The sequence below is a fragment of the Punica granatum genome, chromosome 6 (assembly GCF_007655135.1).
Source record: "Punica granatum isolate Tunisia-2019 chromosome 6, ASM765513v2, whole genome shotgun sequence".
NCBI classification, from domain to species: Eukaryota; Viridiplantae; Streptophyta; class Magnoliopsida; order Myrtales; family Lythraceae; genus Punica; species Punica granatum.
Genome location: NC_045132.1, coordinates 27,882,387 through 27,901,775, shown reverse-complemented (window position 1 = coordinate 27,901,775; position 19,389 = coordinate 27,882,387). Strand labels below are relative to the sequence as shown.

Below are 19,389 nucleotides of genomic sequence, written 5' to 3'. Positions count from 1 at the left end.
AGTTCAAATTAATGCGCACCTCAATAAATCAATAAATCTGGAGGTAGGCTGTATGTTATTATTATTATTATTCTTTTTGTTTCTTGGGTTAGAAACGGGGCGAAAGCCCGAGAAAAAAGTATCGCTGTCTTAGTGTTCAAAGATCTTCCCCTTGCATCATGTTTCCAGTCGAAGAGATCCAAGCTCTTTAGAAGCTAATTTGTGTGCATTCATGCCGCAGCTAGTCCTGCCTTTGCTTTGGTCTGTTGTTGGGGAGCCTCTTCATCAATTTGCATAAAAAATATCCGAACAAGCTGTCCCTCCCACGTCTATTCTAATCAAGACATCTTGGCCATGGCAAAGAATATTCCGGCAAACAGACCTGGAAAGAGGTGCACATCATTAACCCGAGATGACAGAAAATGTACTCACAATGACAAGCTCAAACTGTCCGCAAAGGCGTATCTTTTTTTCTCTATTACCGAATAGGATGCTGAAGGAATTCGGTAGACTGAGGGGAACCTTGAAAACAATGATACCAGCAATGGAAATGGGAATCTTGTTTAGAGAACCCACCAGGCTGCAAAACGTGAAGCCAACATCAGTAGAGGAAGTATTATATATTACTATAATACGGGTGAATTAATTACTTCATCCAAATAACGAGTGGAAACATTTGCATTCATATACTACTCTTCACTTCTATTGAGGGCAGACAAAGCTCCACAACAAACAGAAATATCAAAAAGCATTGCGGCTATGAAGGAAGTATTCCATGATTAGTCTTTGATTAAAAAATCAAACTGTTGCGCGGTACCTATAAGTGGTAGGGCCAGTTTGATGCAAGAACCACATAGAGGTGAAGCTAATCGCAAGGCCAAGGAATCCACTAGCTGTAGCAAAAATCCAGAACATTGGTAGTTTAACCACATCCCTGCAAATTCGAGAAACGGACATAAGAACATAACGAGAAGTTGGCAGAGGGAGCAAAACAAGACTTAGAAGTTGGAAATGCTCAGATTCGCCTCTGCAGATAGGCCAACTCTATGAACCATTTGACCTTAACGACATTATATCCTTCCATTACATCCTTCAACAAACTTCCTCTTTCCTCAAACTTCCACTCTCCTCAAAATTCCATGAAAGCTTTTGGAGAGGGGATTTAATTATCGCACTGATACTTGATGCCTAGAGTCATGATTGTTTGATGACATATTACCTATGGTGAACCACGGACTCTGAAATTAATGAACAAAGTCCAGAGGCCTTACACGGTCATTACATAGTCCCATTCACCAAAAAGGATGATTAGGAAGATGGCAAAAGGCAGGGACAATAAATTGTTCAGCAACACCATTGAGAATTCACTGAGAGATCCTGATCTTGTTAATGGTTTTGCTTTGTCCATGACCCGTCGCAGAGTGAGCTGTCACAAGTATAAGGCATAACACTGGTAAGTGCAATCTTAAAAATAGAGTAGAAATTAAAGCTGCACCAATGGCACCGACAATGTATTGATGTAGAGCAGAGGCAACCGAGTTATATTTGACATACCGAATAGCTCGCTGTTAGAACACAATTTAGTATCTGCCATGTATAACCGGTAGCATCAAAGGACAGGTCAGTGATTCCTCCACTGACGGCAGATATTATCTGCATTTACACAGATAAGCAAAGGCAACCAATCAAACTCACCAGATATGTGTAGCATACTGCAGGTAAATTTATTAAAAAAAAAAAAGAATTATGGAGTTCTCTTCCACGGTTTAGGTTTGATGGATAAAATGGTAGTTTTAATAAATAATGAATGAATTATCATATTAATGTATTCATAGTCCAACGAGCATATACTATTTACATCATTGTAGTAAATTATCTATCCATCAATTTGTAACATAAAGAAAGAAGCAAGGCATATTGTTGTTTACCATTAAAAACAAGGCCATCCACACCTTCTGATTCTGATGTTTGCGGAATATATAAAATTCTCCAATTGCTGTCATTATATTTGTCACATTCTTCAAAATCGTCACCATTGCAATGTTTATGTATTTCAAACTGAAGAGAGAAGTGCAGAAGAAAATGGGTATAATCAGTGAACAGAACATTCTTGGAACATTTTGACTTGCATAATAAAAAGAGAACTGGTTACATAGAACTCTTTTTCCTGAGCATAAATATCCTTCTTGTTGTTGGAGTCCACTTGGACTTCACCTTAGCATTAAACTCGGGAGTTACAATCACTATCTCTACCTTTGATCATCCATGACATACCTATACATGCCTGACACAAGCATCCCGACAAAAATTACATTGACGGGGATCCATACCCTAATGAGCTTCCAATTGAGCTTCTCCACTGAAACAGCTCCAGAAACGCCCAACAAAATGACCACCACCGAACAAATTAAGTTCTGCACAAAACGAAAATCAGAACAATTATCTGCTACTGCTTTGCTACAAAAAAGACTAAATTGGTAAATGTAAATCATCAAGCAATCAGCAGCAGACAAACTGACTCGACTGCCACATGAACAAACCACACAAAATGGTCCTGGCTCGCACCAAACACTTCAAACAAAGGAAATTCTGAGAAATAAAGCCCGAAAAAGACCACTAATATACGTACTTGATAGAACATCAGGGATATTCCTGCGTTGAAGTTGTAACTCGTTAGTACAACTTTGTTTAGCAATATCATACTGCACGAAGAAATGCAGTAAGCAATTCCAGATATCAGAGGTCCATATCTTCTTCTGAGTAGTTGCCCGCGCTTTTCATCTGCATCTAAAAGATCGTTCCTATCGCCAGCAGATGCTCGATGCCCTCTCAGAAACCTGATCGATCTCCAATAAATAAATTAATTAGGTTTTACTCTGAATGTGCAGTAAAAGTAAAATAAATTTTCTGATGATATCTTCTAGCATTTTCCCGGGAGATATAGATGAGACTGAAAATGAAAGTTTCAAGGGGGGGAATTTCTTTCTAATTTTGTACCTCTCAGTAAGGGACCAGCCCTCTCTATTTCCTAACATACTGCTCGTTGATGATCCAGTCCCTTGCTCCTCAATGTCATCAAGCATGTCGTAAGCTAAACAGTCTCTTCCAGATGATTTTGCTTCTAAGCCGTTCGACTTAAAATCGGAGGACATGGCAAGAAAGCTGCAATGCAAGACCATAAGATAACGTCAACACCTCTGCGAGCTAATCGAATACTTTGTGAGTACAAAGTATGAACCTCCTGCAAGCTGATCTATTCAAGTGTTACAATATGCAAATGCAGTTAAATCGATTAAAACAGGCTCGCTGAAAAAAAAAAAAAAAGAGAGAAAAAACTCCCTGGTGATGTGCCAGCGAGCGAGGAATTGGGACTACAGTGCAGACGACTTGTACGTACTGTGGCCACCCAACTTTCTCAGGGCAACTAGTGTGTGAAACGAAAACTATACATATCATCAAGAGATAATCAAATTTGTTCAAGGAAAAAAATAAATAAATTAGAGGAAAGGAATGACCAGCTCTGCTGCTGAGACCGATACGAAGCTAAAAGAAGTCCCAACTCAAGAGAGCACAAGGCGCTTTTACCTAATGAAGCCACAAATAGAATGTTTCGACTGCAGCAGGACAATATCTCTGATCGAAGATTGTCGTCCCTCCTCTGGCAGCTCTAACACTCCTACTAGCTAGCGAATACGAGTAAATGTAAATAAATGATAAGGAGCTATTCTTGATCGATCGATGGATAGCTGAGCTGACCTTAAAAATAAAAATAAAATAAAGGAGAAAATGGACCAGGAAAGAAGAGCTCCGAAGCAGAAGAGCGCGGGACAGGACAGTTGACACAGAGGGCAGTAACGGAAGAATCAGAGAATGATGTGATAAATGATGAGATGCGAATCTGCGATTATTGATTGGGCCCTTTTTAGTGATCACGCAAAGGAGGCAGTCAGTCTTGTCTTCTGACTCTGAGAAAGTTGGGGGGAAAAGCAAACAAGCAAAGTGCCCATACCACTTTGATGAAGAAATGAAGAAGGAAGGAAGGAAGGAAGGAAGGGTCTAACTCAACTCTACTTTGTTACGAAACGAGCACCGGAAGATTCACATGGCAGGCAGGCAGGCGGGGCAAGAAAAGAAGGATCTAACTTGTTGGGATGGGAATATGGGATGGGAGAGAGAAGAGGACCGCCCCATCCCATGGCCATTCCATTGATTTTTATTAATTTCCCTTCAAATTTAAAATATCATTTCATTTCATCTGGGAAAGACAAGAAGGAAGGAAGGAAGGAAGGAAGGGAACATTTCCCCAGGCCGACGCTCCCAAAGTCAAATGCTTGGCTTCATTCATTCATCAACGAACGCACGAATGAATGGATCCCATCGCAGCGGCCGCGCCTCTTGCTCTCATGCTTCGAGGTCTCAACTCAACTGAACTCGGTTGCTTTGCTTAATTATTTTATTATATTTCATTTTATTTTATTTTAATGAATGATTCTCCATCTCCATCTCTTCCTCTTGGCTGGCTTATACTTCTAATAATAATCTCCATCGTTTTAATGTCGGCTGATGATGCATTGAAGTAAGTAAATCCACATGCCTATGACGAAGCAGCAGAAAGTATAGGCCAGAAGGAATCCCATCCACATTCTAATGCCAACGGCAGAGCCTTTCTTTTTTGCTTTTAAATTGAATACTAGCGTACCGCAGGTATATCAGATCCTCTCCTATCTTATGTGTTAGGTGGGACACCCCCGCCCCTCCCCCAACTTTCTATTTTTTGGTGTGAATTTTGGTATCCCGAAACTCAATTGGGTTCCGATTAATTTAGTTTAGCCGAGTCGGGTAAATTTCTCCCAGCGTCGATTTTTTCCATTCACAATACTCGAACTCAATACCTTATTAAAGGGAAATAAATGTTGAACCGCTCGAATCAAATCTTTCCAACTTTTTATGCCTATTGGTCCCCGCATTTCTTTTCTTGGATTGCAAGTTGAGATAATAGATAATATAAAGAAGGTGGTGGGCTTCCCGTTTCCTTAACAGGCCCAGGATAGGCTATTATTGGCCCACATGCCGTTCGTCGCTTGAGGCCCATACCCAATACTCTTTTCTTTTACCGCCCCCACCCACCAGGGGACTCTGACTCTTTGAAGGCCCTCGGTCCTTGGAGGACCTAAAAAATTAAGTATGCGGATTGGCTTGCAGTTCACGTTCGCGATGTGGGGGAGTATCTTATCTTCAGCCCGACCCAAACTCAGGCGTTTCCATTGTTACTTGCTGATGTGATTGGGCGGGCTAGCAGTAGCTAACTGACCCCGATTCATTGATCGATCTATAACATATATGCCGTTCAACCTTGCATATATTATTATTGTCTAGCTAATTCCATTACTGCCACATGCATGCGTCATTCCATAGAAGCGACAACAGATGACTTTGGTTCAAACCGCACCGCAGGCAGTAGCATTGCCACGCCGACCATCATCGTCAGCACCCAATGGAATGTCATATAGCAAGGCTTCGCCTAACAAAGACTCTTGGAAGATATATAACAACACTAGCATTAATATATATATATATATATATATTAAACATAAACATATATAAATAGCGTGACAATATTGAAATTGACTTCATACCATCCCTTCAAAAATTGAAAATGAAATCATATGGGTCCGCTCTACTTTTTCTCCCTATTGAGTTGAGGCCGAGGTTTATTAGGTGGGATTTGTAGATACATCTCTTCCCTTTATTTTCCTTCATCACGTGATATATGTTGCTTTTTAAGTTTTAATGAATCTGTTAAATAGACCGACACCTCCCAAATAGGCACGTTTGTAATTTATAGTTTCGCCGATAGATTTTATCCCAATATTTGACTGTCTCTGATTAAAGTGCCTTTATTATTTGCTTATTTCTAATTTATATGATTTCCACCGAAGAAAAGACAAAAAAAATCTTTCCAAACTCTGCACCTAGCTTATTCATTCATATGCACAATTAGCGTATGACCAAAATTTAATGATCAAGTCGATACAATCTGTGGTATTGAAATGTGCGAGTGATGGGCTCTTTAATCAATTATCAGAAGTAAACAGCAACTACTTATAACAAAAAGAAAAGCATGAACCAAAATCTGGACTTTTACATAACAAAATGGACTAAATTTATAAATAATATGATATCAATCCCGTTTCTTTTTCTTTTTTTTGGGTACTATATATAATGTCTGACGTGGATAGTGCAGGGTCATACACTAGCCAGTCATAATGTGTGTGTGTATACATACATATGTCTACACTATATATCCAACGGGAAGCACGATTATGAGATCACTCCTTGCTAATTATAACCACTTTCACACTTGCTGAGAAAGATGGTAATAATATATAAAAGGATCCAATAGAAGGCAGGAAAAGGTCCACGCACTTATATTAATATATATGCTTGGTCCAACCCAATGATTATTCATTCCTGCAGGAGTGAAAATATCACGATCTCAATGGAGTCAAAGGTTCCATAACCTTTGACTCGATTCTATTCGATATATATAACAAGAAACTTGGAATTTCTCATTGTCGCCAATTAACAGTGAGAGATAAATTATACATACATCTTGTTCGTCTTTTGAGAAGCAATATTAGAGTACATTACTAATTATAAAGCATAATTAAGAAGCTAGCTAGCTTATTTGTCATACTAATAAAGGTTATCATATATATATATGATTCAAGATATTCCTACCTGCATTTCCAGAGTGACCCATTCACTCGTTTGGCATTTGGTAGACTATCAACCTTGATTTATTGCAAAAAGCAAGGGGTTCGCAAAACCATAAGAAAATGACCACAAGTAAGGTAAATCCATAGAGTATTTACCATTCAGCAAAAAAAAAAAAGAAGGTAAATCCCTAGAGATCGTGAATTATATATACAAACAGACACAGTCCCTTAATAAAATCCTCAAAATTACTTATCAAGAAACATAATTAAGAAAGAAGGATGTATGGTACAAAGAGCTAGAAAATGACTAATATATGCAGTTTTTTGTCTTTGACACACAAATAAACATATCATTCTTCACGTGATAATTGTACGTACGTAACCACTCATGTAATAATTGTACTGCTAATTTCTTGAGAAGGTGGGGAGTAAAACTTCGCATGCATCGATCAGCAGCAGCGTATAGCTAGCCCACACTCAAACAGTAAACACGATCACAAAGCAAGGGAGTACTGCCCTCGGATTGAACACTAGCAGCTCCTCCTCGTCCAACAGGGTTAGGGCTCCACTCCCGCCCCGGCCAACGACCGAATCGAACCCACAACCTCCCTTTTCCGCCCCATCCTCGTCCACAGGGTCGCATCCGACCCGACCCGCGATAACCCGGCAGATCAGCATCGCCCGCTTCACGTTCATGAACCTGAACTCCTCCAGGGTCTCGTCCGGGATAGCCATGTGAGCCCTCCAGCTCGTCGACAGCGTGGAGATTCCGTCCAACTTGGGAGAGAACCCTGACCGGATGATCCCGCATACGCTGCAGTACTGCTGATTGCAGGTGGCGGAGTTACCGTCCTGTCCCAGCTCGCACATGAAGGTTGAGCAGTGGAAGCGCAGGAGCTCATTGCCATCAGCGATGCACCTCTCATCCCGCCTCCTGCCTGCAGCGCCGTTCCTCGCTGCCTTGGACTTCACCAACTCCCTGTACTCCTCAAAGCGGGTCAGGATCTTCGGGCTGTTGTGGATCTTTAGGATCCGGTCGATCTTCGGGCTACGGTCCTTATTGGTCCAGCCCATCTTGAAGATGATCTTGACGATGTTTTGACCCGAGTCTTCCCCGGTGAGCTCTGACACGGCGTGCTTCATAGACTGGTGCTGCTCCAGTAGGTGGGGCTTGGGGAAGATCTCGGCGCAGGCCGTGCAGGGGAAGATGTCGTTCCTCAGGGGGAGGAACAAGGGATTGTCATCGGAGGAGACGTTGGATTCTTGGGACGGGAGTACGAGTGAATGGGGCTCCAGCAGGTTGAGAGTTTCGGGTTGGACCATGGAGACGAGGGAGCGGTGAGAGGAGCGGGCGGAGGTGAGGGTTGGGGTGGTGGGGCCGGGGCTGGGCTGGGTCTGGGCGGCGGCGGCGATTCTGGAGGGCATTCTGGTGAAAGCACGCTTGATGGAGGCCCAGGAGGAGGAAAGGGCTTTGGTGGCTTTGAAGCGAGAAGAAATAGCTGCTACTGCAGAAGCAGAGGACGAGGCAGCAGCCAGGAGTTTGCGCTTCTTCTTGTTGGGCCTGGGCGGCTCGCGGTGGCCGTCGGCAGAGGCGGCGGAGGAGGAGGAGAAGCAGCCGAGTAGGAGGAGGAGGAAGAGGGAGAAGAACTTGTTGAAGAATGACCCGACTCTCACCGTCCTGACCATTGTTGGATTGATTGATGAACTGATCGATCGATCAAAAAAACAGAAAAGAGCAGTGATGAGTTAGTGATCAGGTTCAACTCTCATCCAGAGATCAGCACAATGACACGGAGAGACAGAGAGAGTGTGTGTGGTGTGAATGATGATGATGGAAGAAGAAGAAGAAGAAGAAGAAGAAGAAGAAGAAGCAGCAGCAGCTGAGAGTGAGAGGATGGAAAAAGGAGAGAAAGGATAGTTGGGCCGGGAAAGGTGATGCTGCCGAGTGTGGGGACATGGAAGAATAAAGGAGGGAGAGGGTAGCAGGAGTAGTAGGTGTAACGCAACTTCACATAATATCATATCATTATATATTTTTTGCTTTCTCCCACTCTCTCTCCATACTATCAATTCTATGGCCAGTGGTGGATGACCATGGCTTCCTTTCTTATAAAAAAATTGATCTTCCGACAGTGCCACCATCATTTCTGTGCTTCTGTCTATGTGGTACATATAGATATATATATATATATATATATACATATATATGCATCATTACCATCAAAAAAGGCTAGTTGATTGAAACAACTTAGTCAGTTCCTGTCCAAAAATAAAATAAAATAAAAAATCAGTCAGTTCACCTATGTTATTGGGACTTACTGATCATCAGTCATTTTCAGCCTAAATTGAGGAATAGCATTAGCATAATTCTATTTTAACGCGATATTAGCATTAGAGAATTGTTTCCATTAAGCATATGAGCCTCACTTATACAACCAAAAAATAAAAAATTAGACAAATGTACTAACTGTATGATAACACAAGTTTTTTGGAATTGTCCTGGGTTCCATGCATTTATAAGCCCGTGGTTTTCAAACCATGATATAAGGTCATTTGTGCAATTAGTTTGATCTAGAACCAAATCCAGTTTTAACATTTTTTTGTAAAAATATCTTAACCAAAAACTTCTCCTCAAATTTGTTGTTTCATGTCTTTTCTTCCATCAAAATCTTTATTTTTTTTTTCGGTTATAGAAGAAGTACATGAATTTAAAATAAAATAATTTTTGTTTAGTAAAAAAAATCCAAAAATAATAAAAAAAATATATATATCATAAATTAAATTATTGAGTGAGGGCGTGCGTCATTATATCACACACTCTCTCTAATTTCTTTATTTTCTCCTTCCTCGCCCGTAATTTGAAATTATTAAGAATATCAAAACTATTCAGAAAGATTCCACGTACCTTTATTCATATAGCAGTTTCCCCTTTAATAGATTCCATTCCTCTTAATTATCTTCATATCTTACCTTTTCTTTTCTTGGGAGTTATTTATTCCCTTCTCTTTATTACTAAAATCACGGGCATCAATTCACCCACGCATCCCCTCCCCAAAAAAAAAATAATAAATAAATAATCACCGGCATCACAAGTACATTGTCGTCATTGCTTGATATGTCAATCTGAGGACTTTATACATTACTTTGATTTGTTTCGACCCTTCAGTAATGATTCTAAAGGATGATCTATATATCAGAAAGCTATATTACATTATATAATCTAACCCCGAGCGCAAACTTTTAATTGTTTGACGGGAAGTCAATACATACATTGGCATAAACATCTACATATACATATTATATATATATATATATATGCAAATTATCTTTTTGGGTGCACCATCTATGCAAATTATTTGATGGAGCATCGTGAGCCTTGCAACAGAATATCTAGGTACGATACAATTACAATTAACTAGGTACAAGTTAGCGCTTTATGCGGGTGTATAAAAATTAATATCTCAAAATATTATTTATTTTATAGAGAAAACTAACTTAAAAAAAGTCGAGATTTATTCACAACTAAGAATTTTTATTTTTTTTGCTTTTCACGAATAACTCTAATATTTATTTTATATAACAATTAATTGTCATAATTAGATGCAGGTCCACATTTTATGCAATTTATACGCATCATTTAATATATTGAGAAACTTTTTTTATTTTTCAAAAAAATATTTAATATTTATCCATGAATGGTAGGTTTTTTTTCATTTTTCAGAGAATATATTTTTAGTATTTACTCTCAATCAATTATAATATATAAAAGCCGATGAACCACGATGTGATCTCACCACATGAGTTAAATTTGTCGATCATCGGCTCTCAGTGAATTGACCTTTCAATTTCAATTAGATGAATCTTCCCTATATTTTGTTTGGGTTGTATTTAATGAATTTTTGGTATTTATGTTCATATTTTATTTACATATTAATATATAATTAAAATTTTAAAAAGCTATAAGTTTTATTGGTAATTGAAAAGCTTCTTGATATATATCTGATTTTTTTCAAATTCAATGTTCTATATATAGGAGACGTGAGTTCATTTTGTAAATTATCCTTTAACTTATTATAATTTGTGCTACATCTTAACCGCTAAGCTATATCTAAAGCTCTCGGTGTGCAATTATACAAATTAAACTTATCTCTTAATATATATGTTATTCGCATCATATGAGGGGAGTAAGTATTTGTTTATCAATTTAATTTTCACTACTTTGACACTCACTTAAAATTTATATTATTTATTGTAGCCAACCGATAGAATATGCAGTTTTTGCATACTTGAAACTATCTATCCATTCGTATACATATATGCGTTGATCACCTATTATTTTTATATCTATTGAAAAGATTACTGCGCAACAAGCGGATATTAGCTAGCAAAGGACTAAATTCTTCGAGTAGTCGAAACGATCAATCATAAGCTGAGTTTCGAAAAAGTGAGTCGGTGACATATTTTTGTATCACTTCTCGGCTTTTATATATTATAAATAAATGATGATGATCAAATTGAGAATCTTCTTAAATTTCTACACATGTCATGATATCATGGCTCTTTGTTTTAATTTCCCTCTTTTTTCAAACGAATGGCGCATTGCTTAATTAATATTAATTTTAGGATTAATAAAAAAATACAAACTTTCACATTTTAACAATTCTAACACGAACTTTTTATGTATAAATTTTCAATTTCATAATAATTCTAACACGGTGTCAATTTTTTCATTGATTTAGACGGAATCGAGATCACAGAGAGCGTCGGCGACTACAATCTGGGGTGATGACCGGGATCATGACTCCATCCTCCAGAATTGGGAGAATCCCCAATTTGAGGGATCTCTCGATTTCGAGGGGTGGGAGCCTCGATTCTGACCAGCACCCTCCCCCCTCCCCTCGATTGGGGTCGCCGGCACCCTCCACCCGATTGGGGTTGTCGACGTTCTCTGTGGCTTCAATTCCATCCAAATTAACAGAAAATTTGACGTTGTGGTAGAATTATTATCAAATCGAAAATTTGTACATTTTTAGGTTAAGACAAAAGTTCGTGCTAGAATTATTAAAATGTAAAATTTTGTTTTTGTTTTTTTGTTATTAAACCGTAATTTTACAGGTTCTCTTTTTCCCCCACTATTTGCCTTACCAAACGGGTTGATGATGATACATGTCATAAATGTATAATGTGCGTATAAAGAAGGGAAGATTCGAATTAAAATTTCTGAATTTTGAGGAATTGGGTCAGTCTGGCTATTTTTCATAATCAAGATACGACAGGGACGTGGCACCTGCACACATGCCAAGTCCCTCCTTTAAATACATCTTTCGACTTAACAGGATTCTTTTCCCTATATATATATATATATATGGTAAATTGCATTGGTTATCCAAAAAATTTTATAAATGTTTCAATATGGTACATAAAGTTTTTTTTGCTACTTGATGATACAAAATGTTTCAAAATTGTTTAAGTATAGTACAAACCATCATCTCGCTATTGACGCCATCAAATCGACGCTGATGGTGCAAAACCAGTTTTTGTGGGACGTTACATGATGGTGCAAAATGTTTTGAAATTGTAACTTAATAGTACAAAATGTTTTACGTAAGTTACATGATGGTGCAAAATTTACAGATTTTATAAAGGACGGCTTGACGGCGTCGATAACGAAATGACGGTTTGTACTATACTAAAATAACTTTGAAACATTTTGTACCATCAAATAGCAAAAAAAAAAAATTTGTACCATATTGAAACATTTGTAAAATTTTTTGGACTACTAGTGCAATTTACCCATATATATATGTATGGGGATGCGACCATGGTTGGCTGCATTAAAAATAACCACTGTAATTATCTTCTTTTTAACTGTTAGATTGGATTAGGGTTGATCCAGGCCATACACATGCCAAAATTCTTTTTACCTGAACATTTACTCCTCAATCTTTGACTTTCAATATTTTCGATTAGCATCTTCTCGACGACGCAAAGTCATGTCTGTGAATGGCTCGAATCCAATTTGATACTAAACCGGATGAAATCTATCAATTCAATCAAATAAATAACAATTTAATTTATTAAAAAAGAAAAGAAAATTAATTACTTTTTTTATATATATATTTTCATATGTTTCCATCCCCTATTTCAATGGACAAAATCAAATGAACATACCAATCCCTAAAATTCAATCCACAATTCAATCCATAAATGCTAATTGTTGATTTCTTTTTTTTCTTTTTCTTTTTTTTTTCTTTGGGATCATAGAACAAACCGACTGCAAGAGATGCTTGATCCCTTAGCAGCCTCCATAGCAAAAATCCAAATTAACACGCAATCCAATTCTAAATTCTTGATATCCACGGCGAACATGGCGGCTCCTTCACGTAATTCCAAGAGCACCAAAAATCTAATGGCAGAGGTGAACTGCTTAGAATCAAGAGATTTCTTGATATTTTTTAACCTTACGTAAATCGACAAAAACAATTTCCTGGAGGTGAAGAATTGCTCCCAACTGAAAATTGGATATCATTTTCGAAGGAATAACAGAGTAATTCAGAATGGAAAATTGAATTGGAAGAATTGGAATTGGATATCAGGATATCCACAAATTTCAAGAATTGGAATTGAATTCGGAGGAATTTCATGATTGCTTCATATTCAATTGCATGAAAACCTTGGTTGTTGGAAGTAATTCTCGATAATGCTTGCAATTCTTAAATTGATATTGCATGAATTCAATTGGAATGAAAGCAATTCTTACAATTCTTTAATTGAAGAAAATATCCCACTAATTGCATCGGGAACATTGCAAATTTGAGCACGCACAGGGATTACTCTTACACGGAATGGTTGTTGATTGAATTTTAGCGATGGGTGGGTTGATTTAATTTTGTCAATTGACATAGGGGATGGGTACGTACGAAGATATCAAAATTTGTTTAATTTATAATTTCATTTTCTTTTCTTTTTTCTATTAAATTAAATTTTAATTTATTTGATTGAATCTGTATATTTCGTCTGATTTAATATCGAACCAGAATCAAGTCGTTCGTGGGAACGACCAGGCGTCATCGAGAAGATGTATAGTCGAAAATATCAAAAGTTAAAGATTGAGTGGTGAATCTCAGGTAAAAAAAATTTGGATACGTATACGGTCCGAATCAATCATAATTTGATCTAATGGCTAAAAACGAAACAACCACGGCGATTTTTTTTACAAAAAACCGTGGTAGAATCTCCTATCTATATATATATGTGTGTGTGTGTGTGTTGGGACTTCCGATCTATAACTGCATTCCATTTACTGCTTGCAAATTCCTCAAGCTTAATTCCGTTTATTAATCGAATTGAAAAATGTTGTTATTGTAATAATAATTATATTTTTTATTAACTTGCATCAGTATTTTTTTTTTTTGGGTTATGCATCAGTATTTTATTTTATTATCCATATTCCTTTTCTCAAGGGAATCCAAGGCCTGCTGTTTCCTTGGCAATTACAAGATTTTTTTGCTTGGTTTGGAATCAAATGAGCAGAAAACACATGACTTTGTTTTATACTTACAATTTCATAACTTCATCGAACAATTTTATCTGCTAAAAGTTTGTACTATTATATTAAGTAGTTGGCAAGCAGAAACAAGGCCCTTTTTAACTTTTACCACTTGGTTGAAGACAAATCTCCACCGTCGTGCAAGGGGAGGAACTCACGTGACGATCTCTAGAATGGTCTTATCTAGACACTTGAATTTGATTTTCATACTTGAATTTGCGATGCCGTCTGTTACTTATCAAAGCGCCCCATCATTAAATTTAAGGGATAGATTAAGTAAATATTATTAATGCTGGAATTGAAAGAGAAATAGATATTATTTAGCGATATATTATTTCTTCATGGCTTTTATGCATGTATATTTTGTCGGCACTATATCTCACGATAATTAATTAAGTAGCGAATTTACAATTCATATATATTATATATATATCGCATATATTTTGTGCTTGTGTAATCTGGACGGGCCCCATGATCTCCCATGCATGCATGCCGACTGCCGAGGATATTATATTATATGAGTCCTTGAGAGCAGGCCACGGTAATCTTCCCTTCGGCCCGATAGATATCTCTTACGAGCCCTTCCTGTCTCCCATTTCATTGAATCATGTCGCCTGTTTGCCTTTCTTTTTTCCTTCCGTCTCTTTATATATGGTTTTATATATTCGTATATATTTATGTGGACATCCTTTCTTTGTCTTTTAAAATTAATATTACTGTAAGAATTTGTTGTAAAGGGAAAAGAAGATTAGCTGTAGCTTATAAACATACTATGGCCTTTTTATTTTAGAGCACATCATTCGTTTAATTAATTATTTATATATTCTGTTTTTCCATTTTGTATGATAACAATAATTAATTAATTAATTAATTAATTAAGGATTAATTTTCCCCCAAAAAAATTAAAGCGTATGCAATTTCTTCTTCTTCTTTTTTTCCTTGAAGGGTGACATTACAAAGAAACAATAGTTTGCCGGTGACATCACCTCCTTTACAATAACTGACTGCGGGATAGAAGAGATGGCAATAGACCCAAAAAGAATGTAATTTCTTATTCATATCATATTGTGGCAAGCAGAAACAAATGATGTTATATATATATATATATATATATGTCTTGCTTTTCCGATTAATCTAAGTAGCGTGCATTTCTTCATATAAAATTATGAGATCTCTTATTATTGTTTTTCGGTACTATGGTGGGGACAGGTAGGCGTGTGTATACTTACAAAATTCAAGTGGAGCCTCACAATCACATATATTATCACATATACATATATATTCATGGCTTTCATCGGGCCTGAAAGGAGACGCATAACATCTTTTGTTCAAGCAATTGTTAATTGGTGCTAGTTTTTCATTTCTGGTATATCCTTTAGGACCATTGAAAGAGAGCCAACATTTTTTTCCCGATTTTTAAGTAAAAGCAGCATTTAGTGAATTAATTTAAACTATGATTTGGTTAATTTTTAAAATTGAAAACATGATTTCCTCCAGCTAATTCATAGGTGCTAATGAAAATTGATTCTGCGGTATTAATTTTAATTTCAGCGATTTCAAATTGTTACCTCTGAAACACTTTAATTTATTCTTATATGAGCATTTAATCTTTCATTAATTATATTTCAACACTTTCACATCAGCAATAACATTCTCAAATAGATCTTTGCCTAACCTAAAGATTTTGAAGTTAGCTGGCAAACTCTACAATGGTAAATAGCGTGTTGGCTTGTGTACTATGATAGTATGCTAGTTTTCTCAATCATCTACAAGTTCCTTGAATATGAAAACATCATTTAAGCCCACTAATCTTTCAGTTGCGTCACAAGAGTATGATGACATGTTCTTAGGAGGAGATGCCATGTGTCCCAAAAGTTTGACCAGTTTAATAGACCGGTCTAGTTAGTCGAAAGACCAGCAAATAAAAAAAAAAAAAGCACACAATAGTGGTCAGCTTCAGAGAAGATGAGGAGGGGGTGGGTGGCTCCGACGCCTGCCACCCCTCCCACAGACCGCCATCGTCTATGCGAGAGACTAGAGGATGGCTCCAGCGCCGACCACTACTGCCCAAACACGGTCGTTGATGGCCTCTGACACTACCAGCGACCTAGTCTGAGGGGGTGGTCGCCAGCGTCGGAGGGAGCCACCATTGCCAACACCCCTATTCTCTTTCCTCTTGTTCTTTGAAGTAGATTCAGGTCTCCTTTTTTTCCTTTTTGTAATTTATAATTATTTTTCTACTTTATTTATCAATTTATTTTATTTCCAACTTTAATTTACAATTGAATAATTTATTCTGTTTTCACTTTCAACTTTACAATTATTTATTTACAGTAAGCAATATTCATTTTACAATAAATATTTATTTACAATAAGTAATATTTATTTGACAATATTTGGAGCTAATATTTTATTTTTCAATATCTTTTTAAATAAATATTTTTTAACAATATTTATTTTGCAATATTAAAATACTTGTTTCACAATAATTTAAAAAATATTTTACAATCTTGTACAATATTAATTTTAGTTTTTAGTCATTTTATTATATTATTTGTATTTGTATTTTTATATTATAGAAAGATCAATTTTATTATTTTACTTTATTTTATTTTTAATGTTATTAAAAAATAAATTTATTTTAGATATTTTTGTTTTAGTTATTTATTTATTTTATAAAAATTCTAACTATTCTCATATTTATTTTTATTTTATAACTTAAAATTATTTATTTTTAACTTTAATTACAATATTTTTTTCTCAACTTTATTTTAGATATTTATCCCAATTGCAAGTTATTTAATTAAGAGAATCAATTATATAAAATAATAAATGCTCGTGGAGCGGAAGAGCAATGGTATTAATTATATAAAGAACATATTAGTTAGAGCAAAAAATATAGTTGGGTCGAACTAATATAAAATCGGCATAATATTTTTCTATAAAATGTATTAGTTTGAGCAAATACAATTTTTGGTGAAATTAACTTTTAAAGCAAAAAAATTTATCTTGTAATAATCATAATAGTTTATATTTTGAGAAACATAAAGTTAAGCAAATTAATTTTCTTCTTCGTTTTTTGGAATATATACAAGACGTGCATCCATGCTTGTGTGTAACGTCCATTTTCTCGTAAGCATTTTAAATTTTTTTACAAAGTATAATTTTCATAATATTTAATATATATTGATTGTTTTATGCATATTAATAGAAGAAAGTTCAATTAATTTAATATTAAATTATAAAATTATAAAAAAATAAAGGCTGAGAGAGAGAACTGAGGCAACCATGGAGAAGGGGAGGAGAGGAAAGGGGGGAAGAGAATAAGAAAAGTGGGGTGGTTGGTAATTAAAAGTTGAAATTGACTAAAATATCTTTTAACTTCTCATAATTTAGTGGTTCTTAATTAATTAAACTAGTTATTTAGCCTGCGCAATAGTAGATATAAAGATAGACTAAGAAATTATATGTGCTTTTATTATGATAGGTTTTTAAATAATTAGAGAAGACATGCATTGGGATTTGGTCCTCCAATTATATCTTGTTGTCTATTTTTCAAATATATTTGCACTAATAATTAAAATTTATCTATATATTTGATTTTTTCTGAAACATTATTCTATATCAAGAACTTCAGGAATTACAAACTGATAGAAGAGATAGAAAGGGAATAAAAGTAGGATAATGTCCGTGAGATGTACTCTCCAATAATTAGCAAGAATGCACATGCAATTATATTAATTGAACCATTAAGATTACAATCCAAAACATCAAAAAAAAAAACTGAAAATTCTTTTAGCCTCGCAACTTTGTGTAGGGGATATCTTCGGATTGCAAATAAATTGAGACAATTCACAAAATCCACATTATCCAAATATTTCATATTCAGTCATATACTTAATTCAAATACAGCAAACTCCTCACATAGTCATTAAGATTAGAGCTTCACTCACAATACTAACTTGTAGTACAACGTCGCAAATCATTAAGAATGGGGCTTCACTCACAATACTAACTTGTAGTACAACGTCGCAACCATCATCTCCTCAAGATTGTCTCTAAATTAATTGTCTACCAATTTTATTTTATTTTTCTGAAATTGAGGAACAACCTCACAGTCCCTATTTTAAAGCAAATCAATTAATTTAATTCAATAAAAAAAATGAAAACCAGACAAAGTTTATCAAATCCAATCGACTTAGAAAAACATATGATAGCCAGCTTGACGGGCTGCAAGTTATCACCATAGACCTCAGTAGTGCTCGTGAGCAGGATACTGGCCTGGACCCACTTCGCCAGCCCTAGCGTGTTGAGAGCTGCAACCATATTAGTCTAGTAACATCAAACAAATTGAGGAACAGCCTGCAGTCCCTATTTCAAAGTAAATCAATTAATCTAAGTCAATAAAAAAAGATGAAAACCGAACGAATTTTTATCAAATCCAATAAATTTACAAAACGATAAGATGACCAGCTTGACAGGCGGATGGATCCAAATTGTCCGGCGGCCATCATGGTTGGCTTGGACGGGATAGCAAAGTAGAACGCGATAGTGATGACAATGCCAACCACGACGCAGAGTAGGCGCTACTCGGAGCATGTAATGGAACAGGCGGGTCCGCCAAAGCAGCCTGTTGGGCTTTGACAATTAAGAGTCTGGCACAGAATGCATGTCGCGGCCTTGGTAAATCAGCTATGGTCGCCCATAATTCTCATCCTCCTCTCGTACTCTAAGGTCAAATGAGAATGTAACGACCCAAATAAGAAGGAACAATATAGACTAATTCATTAGGGAAATAATAATTAGTTTAAAAATGGAGTAATGTAGACTAATTAAATTCCATATGGAAATGGGGAAATGAGTTACTCTTTATTGCAATGTCTTTATTTCCATAAAGAAAATCATAATTAGCTTAAAAAAGGGAATAATGTAGACAAATTTATTTCTATACAAAAAAGAGGGAAATAAATTGCTCTTTATTACATTAGATTTATTTCCATATGGATGCATTCAAATGAACGTTCGATAAGGAGCCAATAAAGGAGGGAAAAAGCTGATGTTACAAGTTATTTCAATCAAGTAAAATCAGAGCAACGAGATTATGGAGTTGTTCATCGAAGACATAATCGCCGAAGAAGCAAT

At 36.1% G+C, this 19,389-nt stretch overlaps 2 protein-coding genes across 5 annotated transcripts; both read right to left on the bottom strand.

The window, feature by feature from the left end:
- LOC116210337 (GDP-mannose transporter GONST2-like) lies at positions 1 to 4,340 on the bottom strand. 4 transcript variants are annotated; one of them, XM_031544202.1, is made up of 10 exons: positions 4,046 to 4,340; positions 2,977 to 3,141; positions 2,609 to 2,816; positions 2,254 to 2,393; positions 1,908 to 2,037; positions 1,534 to 1,632; positions 1,251 to 1,405; positions 797 to 913; positions 462 to 559; positions 1 to 361 (listed from the first exon to the last, which is right to left on the bottom strand). In XM_031544202.1, exons 2-10 carry the CDS (start codon positions 3,129 to 3,131, stop codon positions 318 to 320), a joined length of 1,146 nt encoding a protein of 381 aa, XP_031400062.1. In that variant the 5' UTR covers positions 3,132 to 3,141; positions 4,046 to 4,340; the 3' UTR covers positions 1 to 317. The 4 variants fall into 4 exon arrangements, with proteins under 4 accessions (XP_031400062.1, XP_031400061.1, XP_031400060.1 ...); XM_031544201.1 differs by lacking the exon at positions 4,046 to 4,340 and adding an exon at positions 3,565 to 4,038; XM_031544200.1 differs by lacking the exon at positions 4,046 to 4,340 and having other exon boundaries at positions 2,977 to 4,038.
- A 2,531-nt stretch (positions 4,341 to 6,871) lies between these two features.
- Positions 6,872 to 8,761, bottom strand: LOC116212044. Its single transcript, XM_031546628.1, has one exon. It carries the CDS (start codon positions 8,382 to 8,384, stop codon positions 7,176 to 7,178), a length of 1,209 nt encoding a protein of 402 aa, XP_031402488.1. The 5' UTR covers positions 8,385 to 8,761; the 3' UTR covers positions 6,872 to 7,175.
- Between the last annotated feature and the right edge of the window lie 10,628 nt (positions 8,762 to 19,389).